The 14,650-nt window shown below is 42.0% G+C and overlaps 1 protein-coding gene across 3 annotated transcripts in view; it reads left to right on the forward strand.

Moving 5' to 3' along the window:
* The window catches only part of LOC124551335 (brachyurin-like), a 125,577-nt gene that overhangs the window by 77,697 nt on the left and 33,230 nt on the right, over positions 1-14,650 (forward strand). For all 3 annotated transcript variants that reach the window (XM_047126356.1, XM_047126357.1, XM_047126358.1), the window contains one exon: positions 13,811-13,947. In XM_047126356.1, the coding sequence (XP_046982312.1) occupies positions 13,811-13,947 (137 nt within the window). The remainder of the gene's footprint in view (positions 1-13,810; positions 13,948-14,650) is intronic.

Genomic DNA, 14,650 nt, shown 5'->3' on the forward strand with positions numbered 1-14,650 from the left:
AATTTTTTGTAAGTTTGTGGTAAGTTCCTATAGGATGAAACTGCTGAGGTCATCAGTCCCTAGGTTTACACTCTACTTAATCTACCTTAAACTAACTTACACTAAGAATAACACACACACCTATGCCCGAGGGAGGGCTCGAACCTCTGATGGTGGGAACTGCACAAATTGTGGCAAGGCACCTCACACAATGCAGTTACCCCATGTGGCAGTAACAGTTTCCTATGGTGGTTTAAATGAATCGTTAGTACATGGGATTGCTATGTTTTTGTGTGTCCAACTTGTGGCTTGAGACATGTCTTGAGAACATAGACAGTGAAGGGTATCTTATGTCAGTTCTCGAATATGCTAATTACAGAATAATTTTGTAGCCTTCATTGTGGGTATAGTTGGTGTTAGTATTGGAGTAAACTTGTGTGAAATTGATGAAGGGTCAATGGTATGCAGTGTGTTTTTTGGATGTAGTGCAAGCTGTTGATAAAAGGATAGGAATGTGATCACTTGCAATTGCATTGGGGACTTTCATCTCAGAAGGTTGGTTGAGGTGAGGATAGTGTCAGAGGGGGCTGCTTTCAGGTCATTTGCATTGGGCAAGGGAACATGGTCAGCTCTTATAGTGATAATAACCAGACACCACTGGGCAAGTTTGCCAAGGAATCATCTACTCATGTTAACAGCTGTGGCAGTAATGTATGTCAGTGCAATCTGGTTAATGTGTACAATGAAGGCTTTGGAAGCAGAGTATTTTAGACAGATACAGTCGGTGTCACCTGTTACTGTCATACTCTTGAGGTAAGTGATGTAGATGACGTGCTTGACTTGAATTTTGAATAAGTGTGTTGGGCAAATGAGGTTATATCAGAGGTGGCCCATTGAAACTCCCATTTGAGCTATAGGTTTAGGAATATGTGTGTAGTGTTGGGTGACACACAAATTGTTCTGGGCAATAGTCAGAATGTTTAATGAAAGATAAATGAATGGATGGAGTTTGGGAATAGCATGCAAATTAAGAGCGAATGGATGTTACATAATAGGATATTAAACTGCTGTTGTGCCATAGTGTGTTAGGTAGAAATGTTGTTGGGCACCAGTTTCAGACTAGAATACCAGGATGATTGAAGAGAGTAGGTAACATGGATACTACTTTGGTAAGCAGATCGAGTTGTTAATACTTTTTGTTGGAAATTATGTAGTCGTTCAAAGAGATAAATGTTCTGCAGCACACTAATAATAAAATAGATCGATATCTTCAGCAGTGGTGGTGGGACACAAGGAATATTTGCGATGAGCAGTTGTGTCATTTGGACATATAAGTACAATAAGTTCTGGTTTACTGAATGGTTACTTAGCTTGGGAGAGGTATTAATTAGTTAATTTCATGTTCCATGGTTCATTGGCATGATAACTCATAGTAATATGGATGAATCCATTTACTTTCACATCGCAAATTAGTTTGTAAATATGGCTATATATTGGACATTTGCATAGTTTTTCTGTTTTTCATTATTTTTACTAAATATGCAGATATGACATTGTAATTCCTAACCATCACCTTTTGCATGTTAAAACAGTTGAAATTCTTCTATGAAACAGCACAAGCTGCAAGAAGAAATTATTTAAGTTCGTTTTCTAATTTTACTTTTCTGTGTATTAGATGTTTTATATCACTGGGTATGTTATCAACAACTTTAGTCGCAGCATTGACCACCCGTTTTTTTTACTCAGGACAAGCTTAATGTGGAGTAATGAATGTTTTTTCCTTCTGGTATTGCAATAATATCATCATTGTTCCTTTTGAACTGCACTGGATTATTTACAAAAATTCATGGGGATATAAATACAATGTATAGCAGTAGTCAGAAAGCCCACCTCCTTAAAAAGTTTGCAACAAAATGATCAGGGGTGAGCACCACTCAGTATGCTTACAGCACATTTCTGAGCAATAATCACTTGTTCTGTTAAAGATGAGTGAACCTAAAACATTATTCCATATGAAATTATTGAATGAATAATATGAAAATTCCAATATAAATGAAAATGTGGCTGGACTAAGGTGTTTTAATAGTTTAAAAAAGTCCGTTTTCCATTTTAGATCCTCATCAATTGGACACCAAAGTATTTTTAATTTTCCATGCTATTTATTACTTCCTCATCATGTATTACACATCATTAATATTCTACCCCTAGACGTGAACAGCTGAATATACTGTGTCCTTGAAGCATAGACCATTCACAGAAAACCAGTCAATGCTACATTTAAGAACATCGTTTACCATTTCTTCTGCTGCTGTATGTTTGGGTTGATTATAATACTATTGTCAACTGCAAAAGGAATTAATTTTGCTTGTATATTAGATGGAAGAATATTTTCATACATGATGGACAACAGGGGACCAAAGACTGATCCTTGGGGAACCCCAAATGTGATTTCCCACCTGTCAGAATAATGTCCCCTGACAATATTGCTTAAATTACGAAATACCAGTTTCTGCATTCGTTTGGTGTGATATGAGATTATTCACTTGTTGGCTGTACCATCAGTCCCATAAAACTTTAGTTTGTCTAGGAGAATATTGTGATTAACAGTCAAATGTCTTATTTAATGTTTGTGGAATTTGGAAAATTTGAATGAACATGTAAATAGTGTTGCGAGTCGATCAACTTTGTTGGAGATATTATTGTTACTCAGGTGAGGCACTATTACAAAATACATCGCCTTCTCAAAAAATTTGGGAAATGCTGTCAGCAGCGAAACAGGGTTATAGGTATCGACATCTTTCCTGTCACCTTTCTTAAAGAAGGGTTTAACAATGTCATATTTCAGTCTCTCTGGAAAAATGCCTTGAGTTTTTTTATCCATATAGATTTCAGATAAGGCAAGACTTATTATAGTTGAACAAATCTTCAGTACTGTATTGGAAACACCATCAAGATCAGATGAGATTTAATTTTTGAGACATTATATGATTTCATTAATCTTGGAAGGAGAAGCTGGTGTACATTCATATGATGATTTATTTTTCAACAAACTGCTGTGATTTTACTCTTCAACTGTTTTTCTCTATTTTTTCAACTATATTTAAGACATGATTATTAAAGATATTTGTTACCTGTGACTCATCAATTACAGCCCTTCCATTCGGTTCAAGAGTGACGTTACCCTGTCTATGGCTGATTGTCCTATCTCTCATTTCACTGCATTACATGTAGCATTCAGTCTGTTGTCACGGTTACTGATTTCTGGCATTATGTACATGTTCTGTGACTTTTTAATTTCTGTTCTTAGTAAGTTTGAGTATTTTTTGCACAACTACTGTTCTTGGCAACAGATGAGTACGTTTACTTTTTCCTTTCACAAGATACTTTAATCCCTTTGACTTTTTAATTATTTTTCTTAGTAATTTGTTCATTTTTTGCACAACTACTGTTCTTGCCAACAGATGAGTACATTTACTGTTTCCTTTCACAAGATACTTTTTTATATGGCTGTTTCATATCCTTTCTGATTAGATTATTTGGACAGCTGTTTTCAGGTATTTATTTTATCAGGAACAAGACTAAATTTTATGTTAACTATTATTTTATCACAAATTTCATCATGGGTAATTTCCTATATTCAGGTATCTACTTCATAATGGAATGGATTAAATTTTATGTTAACAATTATTCCATCATAAATTTCATCATGGGAAATTTCTTGTAAACTATTGTAAAAAACATTTGTCCTGTAGTCATTAATTATTGTAACTAATTTCCACTGAGTTATAACAGTAAGACATTCTCTTATTTAGACTAACTAAGTGTGTATCATGATCAGAGAGAGGATTTGTTATTGTGTAACAGTTATTTCTTGCTTAGAGCTACACAAAAGTCACTCAGCATCCCAGAATGCTTTAGAAAATCTATACTGAAGCCACCAGAGTTTAGTATCTGCTTGCTTCTGTCTGACAGATAGCATAGCAAAGGATCTAGATTCATCATCGTCAGTGTTCTGTCCTACTGACAGTAGTCATGTCATTTGCTATCCTCTTCATTTTCTCATAATTATTTTCTATCCTTATACTATGCACTTTCCGATATCTTGTGTGAGCTCTTCTTCTTCTTCCATCCACCATTTGTTCTACAGTATCCATCAGTAAACAATATTTTGTTCTCCAGTATCACAGACACTTGTGTTTTCTCTTTCTGATTACTTCAAAATTTCTCTCTCCTCTCCCCACCCCCCTCTTCTCAACGCATCCTCATTTCTCACTTTCTTCTACCCATTTTTTCTCTTCCATCTTCCTTCAAATTAACATTTCAAATGCTTCTAATCTAGTTACATCCTCATTCCTCAGTGTCCATGTCTCAGCTCCCTGTAAGGCCAATCTCCACATAAAACACTTTGCTAGTCCCTTCCTCAGTTAAAAGCTTCTTCTTCTTATCAACTGTCTCCTTGGCAACTGCTATACATGTTTCCCCATCCTTATTGCATCTTATGTCTTCTGTAATTATGCCTTCTTCCAGATATTTGAAAGCACCAACGTCTTCCTGTCCCAACATTGTTGTTGCTAAGGATATTACTGTAAAATGAACAGAAAAGTAGGTTCTGGCAATTATCATCATGCATTTTATATTTTTCTTATTAATTCTTATTCTGAATTCCTCATGGTTCTTATTTAATTCTTATAACATTCCAGTCATAGTTCTGTCGATCTCTGCCAATAACACCACATCATCCGCAGACTGAATACAATTTATCCTTCTACCACCAACTTGCAGTCATCTTTTTTCGTTTCAAACATTTCTGAATAACATGCTCCAAATATATATGTTAAACAATATTGGGGAGGAACAACAGCTGTGCCACTCTCCCCTTCCAACTATGCTTTCCTCTGTTACCTCATCCCAATGTGTACTCATATTTTCTGTGTTATATATAAATTCTTAATCAGCCATTAATCCCTCCAGCTGACTTCATTTTTCCTTAGAATGTCCATTAATTTATACCGCCATACTCTGTAAAGGATTTCTTGAACTCAATGAAAATAGTATAAATTTCTTTCCAACCTTCAGTGAATTTTGCATGTATAATTCTCAACAGTTCAGTAGCGTCTGTTGTACCTTTCCCTCTTCTAAATTCATGCTGCTCCTATGCAACTGTTTTTTCCAGTCTCCCACGAAGTCTTCTATTTATCAATCTCAGTAGAACTTTTTCTGCATGAGAAATCATGATTCTAAAATCCCCACATTTCTTGGCAATGTGTTTCTTCTCAGTCAGTACCATTATCGCCAAGAGAAAGACAACTAACCATTCTACTTATTCAGCTGTCTTACTACATTGCTAAGTTAACTCTGCTGGTAATCCATCAGTTCTACTTCCTTTATGATTCTTCATGTCTCCCAAAGACCTTTCTACATCTCCTTCCTAGATTCAGCATTCATTGTCCTCTTCTACAACTCTCATCTCCACGTCTAATTCAGTATCGTTTGGTTTTCAATCAGTCTCATATAGGTACTCTACATATCCTTGTCACCTTTCCAGCACTTAATCCAGTTTGTATACCATTTACCATCTCTTCTTTCTACATCCATACTTGTTCTGCTTTACTTTGCTTCGGAGACTATGTCAGCAACTAATCCATACATTGTTCCATATTTTCCTTCCTATTCTAGTTGCAGCATTTCTTTACATCTCACTTTCATTCATGTCTTCCTTGGCTGTTCTGTTTCTCTTCTTAATTCATTATTCAGATTTGTGTCCATTCTTTTCCCTTCTTCAGTTAATATTATCTTCCATTTTCTTCTCTGTTCCATCTCGTCCAGCACTGTCATTGCTACCCATTCTTAACATTATTCTCCACACTCTCTCAGCTGTCCAACTTCTCCAGGAGCTACCTTAAGCTTTTGGGCCACCATCTTCCATTTCTCGTTCACATTCTCTTCATTGGACCTTCTATCCCATTTTGACGAAACTGTGCATTCCCACTCAGCATATTTGTCTTCTTACTTTTGTATTTCTAGTTCAAATTTGTCTCTTGGTTTCCCTTCTTACTCTTTTGAACCTTATTTGCAAGTCTTCCTTCACCAAGCATTAGTCCAACCTATGTCTTCTCCAACATTTCTTTACACAGTTTTTGTACCTATCCTCCATTATGACACAATCATTTATGTACCTTTCCTTAGCTGAGCCTAGATATACATGTATATCTTCATCTTCTGTGATGTCCAAAGAACGTGTTTCCATTCACAAGACTATTATCTCTGCAGAAACAACCAGCCAACAGCTCTGTCGTTCTATTATCGAATAAAAATCTTCCAACCACTCCCCATTCTTTTCCCTCTCCTGCCACTGCATTACGATTATGCAGTCGCTTCGTTTTTCTTTATCTGTAGCTTCAATGTTATCATAATCGTCCTCTAGTTCCTCAGACGTGTCTTGACTTGTCAGCATGCTTATTTATATTAATATGACATCCTTCCAGTCACCGCTTAATCTTGTAACGCTCTTTTAAAAGGATTTGTGGTTTTGATTGCCAATGAACATGCAATGCATAATGTTTGTGTCATACAAATTTACTGTGTGATGAGTTGTTCAGCAGATGGTGTGCTTAACTAGTTTTACTGTAATCCAAAAAAAGTAAACAACTTAATCTGGAATACCAGTATGCGATGCCTATAATGAAATCAATATCTCTGAAATTCACTCAGTCTGGTGAGCACTGAGTTCTATGGCCCTGTGCAAAAAACTGACAAAATTCCCTGTGCAAATAAACAATGAAATATATTTTCCTTAGGTCTCGAGTCGCAACAGATGTATCCTTGGTATTCTGTCCTCCCCACTGTATGCATAGAAAATATTTAATCTCTGCACAGTGAAGTGCAATGCCAGCTGTAAAATAGCTTCATACAATTCATATCGGTAGATTGGTTGATAAATGAATAACCTTGCAAATGTTTGGTAAAAATACTTAAAATTGGCTCAGCGATGTGCAATACATTGAAGCTGTTACAAACATTAACACTTTTCTCATTCTGGCACATTATTATATCTCTGACTCTGACTGAAAATGAGTTCTTTAAAGAAACAGTCATTGGGTTCAAATAAACGTGACATGGAAGAGGATGAGATACTGATAAGGGGAAATCCTAAGACCAAACGCTTCAGCTTGAAAACTGTATTCAAAATAGTTTCTGCTTCACAAAAGCTGATATGAAGCATTTTACATTAACTTCATAATCAGTGAAATTCTCAACTGTTCTATAATTCTCACTTAGTGTCGTAATTAAAAACAATTGTATTGTTACATGAAAAAAATTCTGACATCGTTTCGGAAAAAAATTACAAAATTTAACTTCTCTGTATCAGGATTCCAAAATACACCAAATATTACAAATTGGGTACACCTAATCAACCTATACATTAAACCTGATGGAAAATACCTGGTTCCTACATTTAAGGGTCAGTATTGTAAAATTCAGCTAAATCCACATGGCGTTGCTGCGTACTTACAACTAAACATACAAAATTTTATTACCTTAGAAATTTATTCCAGTTGCTTTTACTTGGAGTTACAGTATCAAATCAATGCTCTTATCTGATTGCCATGGACAGTGATCAACAGTGTCAACGATCAGTATCACTTCCATTCTTGATTATCTAATAGCCATTCATCACTTTATTTTATGAAAACTGTATTTTTCTGCGTCAGTAGACCAACAATTAAATTCTGCCAGGTAGCTACTAGCTTTAAGACTTGCATCCTACCTATGACAGAGTGCAATGGCAACTGCTGCTGCTCTCTGCGTGGCCCTACTTACGTCGATTCTGCTACTTAGGCAAGATCTTTGGTTCAGTGGTGTCCAAAATATAATCTGTTCTAAAACTTCCTGGCAGATTAAAACTGTGTGCCGACCGAGACTCGAACTCGAATCTCGGTCCAGCAACCAGTTTTAATCTGACAGTAAGTTTCATATCAGCGCACACTCCGCTGCAGAGTAAAAATCTCATTCTGGAAACATTCCCCAGGCTGTGGCTAAGCCATGTCTCCGCAATATCCTTTCTTTCAGGAGTGCTAGTTCTGCAAGGTTCGCAGAAGAGCTTCTGTTAAGTTTGGAAGGTAGGGGACGAGGTACTGGCAGAAGTAAAGCTGTGAGGACGGGGGATGAGTCGTGCTTGCGTAAGCTCAGATGGAAACAGTCTGCTGTAGGTGGCGCGGCACGGACGTGTTGTCCCGGCCACGGGCGCGCTTGGACGAGGCAGTGTTTACACCGCCGGTACTCGTGTGTGTTGTTGTCTGACTCGATCGCCATGGCTCACAATTTCAGAAAGACTACGCTCCAGTTTACGTTCGACAACGAATATGCCAGACCCAAAGCTTTCGAAATAGAGCGTTTTTTGAGGGAAGAAGTTCGTTTACCTGCTGCAAACATAATTGGAATACATCTGTCCATTGTAAGCAGTACAATGTACATCAACATGACCGATGAAGCTGCGTGTGAAAAAACTCTCACCGCTGCTCAAAGAGGATTTAAATTTCGACACTCTGATGGCCATATCAGCGATGTAACAGCAGCTCCTTCCGGCTTGGATGTGAGTGTCATTCGGATCTTTGAATTGCCCTTTGAGGTGCCAGAATCGATCTTTACTGAATCGCTGCGACCATATGGAATGGTACTTAGTCATACACCTGAACGCTGGGCAAGTTTTAGCACCTATCCTGTGCTAAACGGCATCCGACAGGTGCGGATCGTCCTTAACAAACATATCCCTTCTTATTTATACAATGGAGGATGTCGAGCTGTTGTGATTTACGATGGTCAGCCACGCACATGTTCTGGCTATGGTGGAGAAGGACATATCCGCTCGGAGTGCACACAACGCTGCGTTGCGGAACTGCTACATAGAGAAGTGTCACAGCGAGAAGTTCCCACGCAACTGCCGATGGCGTACGTGTCGGTGGTCCGCCGGGAGGCGTTGCCAAGTTCGGAGCGTGACAAGGACGTGTTGATGCAAGAGCAGACCGAGTTACGGGAGCAGGGGGGTGACTCTGAGAATGCCCCTAGACCCACGTCACGTCAGATGAGGGAGGAACCTTCCGAACACTCACATGTAGCATGCGGCGTGGAAGTAGAGGCGCCAGCAACGGACCAACGAACGATCGACGAACACGGTGAGGCGTCGCCTATGGCAGCAGAGGGCAGGGCACGCAAAAAGCGTCGCCACAGTTCGGGCGACACGCCACGCCTAGGGGACATGGAAGTTATCCTAACCGAAGAACTGTCTGACACGGAGCACGTGCCTTTAGAGGACGCTGACAGGATTCCTTCAGATGGCGACCGGATGCCCTGCCTTTCAGACGGTCCCTCTTCATTGACACCGACTGACGCAGCACTTCCGACGGAGGGGTCAGGGACACCAGTGTCCCGGCAGCCACATCGAAATACATCAGCGGACGTTTGTGGGATTGATGACCACTGCGACTGGGCGAAACCAGTCGAAGACATACACGAATTGTTACCCCCAAATGATGACAACTCACTTACAGGATGCACACCACAAAACAAAAACGACGGAGGGCAGCCTGTTGGCGGGCACCCCTCTGAGCACAAGTAGTGGACTAACGCCCTTGGAGTTCTCAATGACATGACACGAGCATCACAGCAACAACGGACCAAGCATATAAGGTGGGCACAGTGAACATTAACACCGCACGTTCGTTTGCAAAGATGCAACTTCTCCGGGACATGATTTACGCCACAGACGTTGATATTCTGCTGGTGCTGGAAACCTGCAATGCTGCTTTTCCCGACGTGCGTGGTTACAACACTTACCTAGCGCCGACTCCAGATGGAGGACGTGGCACAGCGATATTAGTCCGGGAAGGGATTCCGATGTGTGACCTCGATTACCTCCCTTCGGCTCGGGGTTTGCCTATGACCGTGAACGGCATTTGTATCGTCAACATCTATGCACCCTCTGGATCTGACAATCGACAGGCGCGTGCACGATTCTACTCGGAGGAGATTGCCCCCCTATTCCATGGCAGGTATGACCACATCTTGGTAGGGGGGGGGGGGGGGGGGGGGGGATTTTAACTGCGTTCTCACACCAGAGGATCAAACTCCTAATTTCAGCTCCTGCCACGCATTGAACACGATCTGCAGGGACATGGCACTAATGCACACGTGGGAAAACATCCATGGGCAGCGAGAGGGTTACACGTATTTTAGTAGCCACTCGGCGAGCAGGCTGGATCGGATTTATGTTTCTGGCAGATTAAGGGATCACGTGTTGGCTGCTGAACGTTGGCCCACAGCTTTTACGGATCACCTTGCTTATTTATGCACGTTAACCCTCCCACGGCAGCGGGTCTGGCGGAGTTGTAGTTCATGGAAACTTAATTCATTCTTATTGGTGGATCTCGAATGTCGCCAGCGGATCGAAGAAACATGGCAGACATGCACTCGCCGTCTGCCGGTGCATCATACGATTCTTTCATCGTGGCTGCAATGTGCAAAACCGGCGATACGAAGAGCTCTCATAACGTATGGCAAGGAAAAAGCGAAATGGCTCCGAGATACACTTGATTATTACTACATGGTGCTCTGCGACCTGTCCTCCAGGGCCCCATCGCCCGAGCAACAAACAGAACTCCATCGCATTCAGGTGTGCATTTTATCGATCACTAGACATCGACTGGAGGGACTTTCCATCCGTGCTCGGTGCTTGGAAAATGTCGATGGAGAACGTATTAGCATGCATCATGTGTCCAAGGGACACGCGCGTAATCGCCTATCCTTGATATCCTTGATCACAGTGCTCCATGATGGCGATGGTCGGCCCTTGACGTCACAACAGGACATTGCTGCTGGGTTTCTGGAGCATTACCGCCTCCTTTTCACTGGGACGCCGACGGACAGTCGGATAAGAGGAGAAATTTTGCGACAGATGCAAACGCGGATGCAGAGGCGCCATTGTAACCCCTAACGGAAGATTACATACGGAGGGCACTCACGAAGGGTGTTGTGCATAAATACCCTGGGCCAGATGGGTTGACACTCGAATTTCATCGCGAATTTGCAGATTTAATGATGTCCCAGTTGGTGCTGATGTATGATGAGTTATGGAGCCCTGACACGGACGTTCCGTCTCAGTTCATGGCGGGACTGCTCATACCAATACCGAAATCGACAGCGGGTGTCAGCGCCCATCAATTTAGAGCGCTCACAATGTTCAATACTGACTATAAGATCTTTGTGCGAATGCTGGTGGCAAGGCTCAAGACTGTAATATCCAAGACAATACGGCCAGACCAGGCTTGTCTAGGGGTTCGGAGCAACATCCATTCTATCCTAGGCGAATACCGTGACATAATTTCCCTGACGGAAGCGTTTCGCATGCGAGCGGCGTTCGTATCGGTGGATTTTGATCGTGCCTTTGACAGGATCAACCAGGCAAGCCAGCAACTTAGTGATTCCAGTAAATCGAAAAAGAAAGGAGATGCCATAACTGCAACGACAAGCAATAAACGGCATGAACACGAGCCACGCACGGCTCACACAAATTTTGTGCACGGTGGGTGCCGAAAATTCTTACAGAGTTAGTTAGTTAGTTAGTGTCATCAGATATCAATGTGCATGAAACTAGATGGAAATGAAACCGTTTCTTGCATCTCTTTTCCAGAACATTTGATTGATGGGTTTGTTGATGGCAGCACAGGAAGGCAGTTTGTGTGGTGGTGGAAACAGCGAAAGGGGGCAACGTTTACATTTCTGGAGGCCTGCCACAAACATGGTGATTCATTACTGGATCGTATCGTAACCGGTGACGAGACGTGGGTGAAACACGTCAATAGCGAGACAAAATTACTGTCCATGGAGTGGGGACATACAAGGTCCCCCCAAAAACCAAGAAAATGTTTGCAGACCTTGTCAGCAAGGAAGTTGATGGCGGCAGTGTTTTGTGATAGGCAATATGTGCTTCTTATTGATTTTCGCGAAAGCGGAGCAACCATAAATTCTGCCTGGTACTGTCAAACTTTGCACTGCCTTACATGAGCAGTTCAAAACAAACGCTGAGGAAAGCTGACGTGCAAAATTTTGTTTTTGCAAGACAATTCCCAACCTCACATTGCAAGCCTCACTAAAGAACTCCTTAATTCATTCAAGTGGGAAATTTTCCCTCATCCGCTCTACAGGACCGATCTTGCACCAAGCGACTTCCATTTGTTTCCCAATACGAAGAACTGGCTGCAACGCAGCGCTTTGATGAAGACGCTCAGACGTTCAGCACGAGCACCTCGGAAACTGCAGGACTTTTAGGTGCTCGAGGAATGCTGTGGTGTCTTCACCCTGCGGCGAAACCAAGGTAAAACCAGGTCCAGACATCTTGGGGGTGGGCGGCCACCCCTCGTTATAGATGTCGGATGTCGTAGGTCGGGCAGACTGGTAATGCAGGACAGGCTTACGGTGGCACTAACATCAGACCTCAATGCTGGTCAGAATAAAAATGTGTATGAACACACAGTGCGCCAAACGAAGGGCCTCCACAGCTGTCGAGCCAGGCATGTGTCAATGTTAACACCACGACATTGGCAACTACGGCTGAAATGGACATGTGACCATCGTCACTGGACGTTGACGTAGTGGTAGAGCGTCGCTTGGCCTCATGAATCCTGATACCTTCTGCGTCATGCCGATGGGAGGGCGCGAATCCGTTGTCTTCCTGTTGAACAGCTCCTTGACACCTGTATTGTGGGATGGAGACAAGCTGGCTCCATTATGCTCTGGAGAACATTCACGTTGGCACTCATGGGTCCAGTGGAGCTCGTGCAGGGCACCTTGACAGCCAAGGAGTGTCGCACACTGGTTGCAGACCATGTACAACACTTCAAGACGACCATGTTTCCCGACAGCAGTGCCAGTTTTAAGCAAGATAATGCGCCATGCAACAAGGCGAGGATTGTGATGGAGTGGTTCGAGGAACCCAGTGGCGAGTTGCAATTGATGTGCTGGTTCCCCCACTCGTCGCATCTGAACCCAATCGAACACATCTGGGATGTGACTGAACGTGATGAAGAGCTCATAGTCCCTTCCCAGAATTTACAGGAATTAGGAGATTTGTGTGTGCAGACGGGGTGCCAGCTCCCTCCATTATATACATGATAATAAAGCGTAGTAGTTTTCCTGTGGCGTCCGTGCATCAATGAATAGTCACTATGTAACCATGTTCACAAAAATGTGTGGCACGCAAACTGATTCAGTCTCTGCCATAATAAAACAAGTTGTGCAAATTTAATTTGGTAAACATTCCAAGAGCGTTCAAAAATTATTGTAAAAGTTATTATTGTGTCCTTGCCGCGGTGGTAACACCGGTTCCCGTCAGATTATCGAAGTTACGCGCTGTCGGGCTGTGCTACCACTTGGATGGGTGACTATCCGGTCTGCCGAGCGCTGTGGGCAAGCGGAATGCACTCAGCCCTTGTGAGGCGAAACTGAGGAGCTACTTCATTGAAAAGTAACGTCTCCGGTCTCGGAAACTGACATACGGTCGGGAGAGCGGTGTGCTGACCACATGCCTCTCCATATCCGCATACAGTGACGCCTGGGGACTGATGATGACACGGCGGCCGGTCGGTGGCGTTGGGCCTTCATGGCCTGTCCGGGAGGAGTTTAGTTTTTTAGCAACTCAGAGATCCTCATACTGAGAGTACCTTGGAACTGATATTAGTTATTTATTTTGTGTTGGTACTGAAGGACGCAGTAACTGCATGCTTACATTCGTAGACACGAATACGACACGACTGAATTTTTTTTTTTTTTTTTACAGTTGAGGACCATTCTGAGACTCTTCAGTATAATGAGGTGACGGTTATTCCCAATGCAGTATGCGAGCAGAAGTATGAACCAGGATTCATTCTTGAAAGTACGCTGTGTGCCGGAAACGAAAACAGAGGCATTTGCAGTGTGAGTAAAAAGTGTGGTCGACCACTACAACTTATTAACATATTATTCTGTGACATTTCATAAATGATTTTTTACAATGCTAATTTGTAAGTGATTAATATTGTCACAATTTATTCGGTCGAATTAACAGAATTTGCTTGTCATAGCTAAGTCATGCTGACTACTGGTATACCGGATGATCAAAAAGTCAGTATAAATTTGAAAACTTAATAAACCACGGAATAATGTAGATAGAGAGGTAAAAATTGACACACATGCTTGGAATGACATGGGGTTTTATTAGAACAAAAAAAAAACAAAGTTCACAAAATGTCAACAGATGCGCGTCGTTTGGTGATGATCGTGTGCTCAGCCGCCACTTTCGTCATGCTTGGCCTCCCAGGTCCCCGGACCTCAGTCCGTGCGATTATTGGCTTTGGGGTTACCTGAAGTCGCAAGTGTATCGTGATCGACCGACATCTCTAGGGATGCTGAAAGACAACATCCGACGCCAATGCCTCACCATAACTCCGGACGTGCTTTACAGTGCTGTTGACAACATTATTCCTCGACTACAGCTATTGTCGAGGAATGATGGTGGACATATTGAGCATTTCCTGTAAAGAACATCATCATTGCTTTCTCTTACTTTGTTATGCTAATTATTGCTATTCTGATCAGATGAAGCGCCATCTGTCGGACATTTTTTGAACCTTTTTTTTTT

Source organism: Schistocerca americana, chromosome 9 (genome assembly GCF_021461395.2).
Source record: "Schistocerca americana isolate TAMUIC-IGC-003095 chromosome 9, iqSchAmer2.1, whole genome shotgun sequence".
NCBI classification, from domain to species: domain Eukaryota; kingdom Metazoa; phylum Arthropoda; class Insecta; order Orthoptera; family Acrididae; genus Schistocerca; species Schistocerca americana.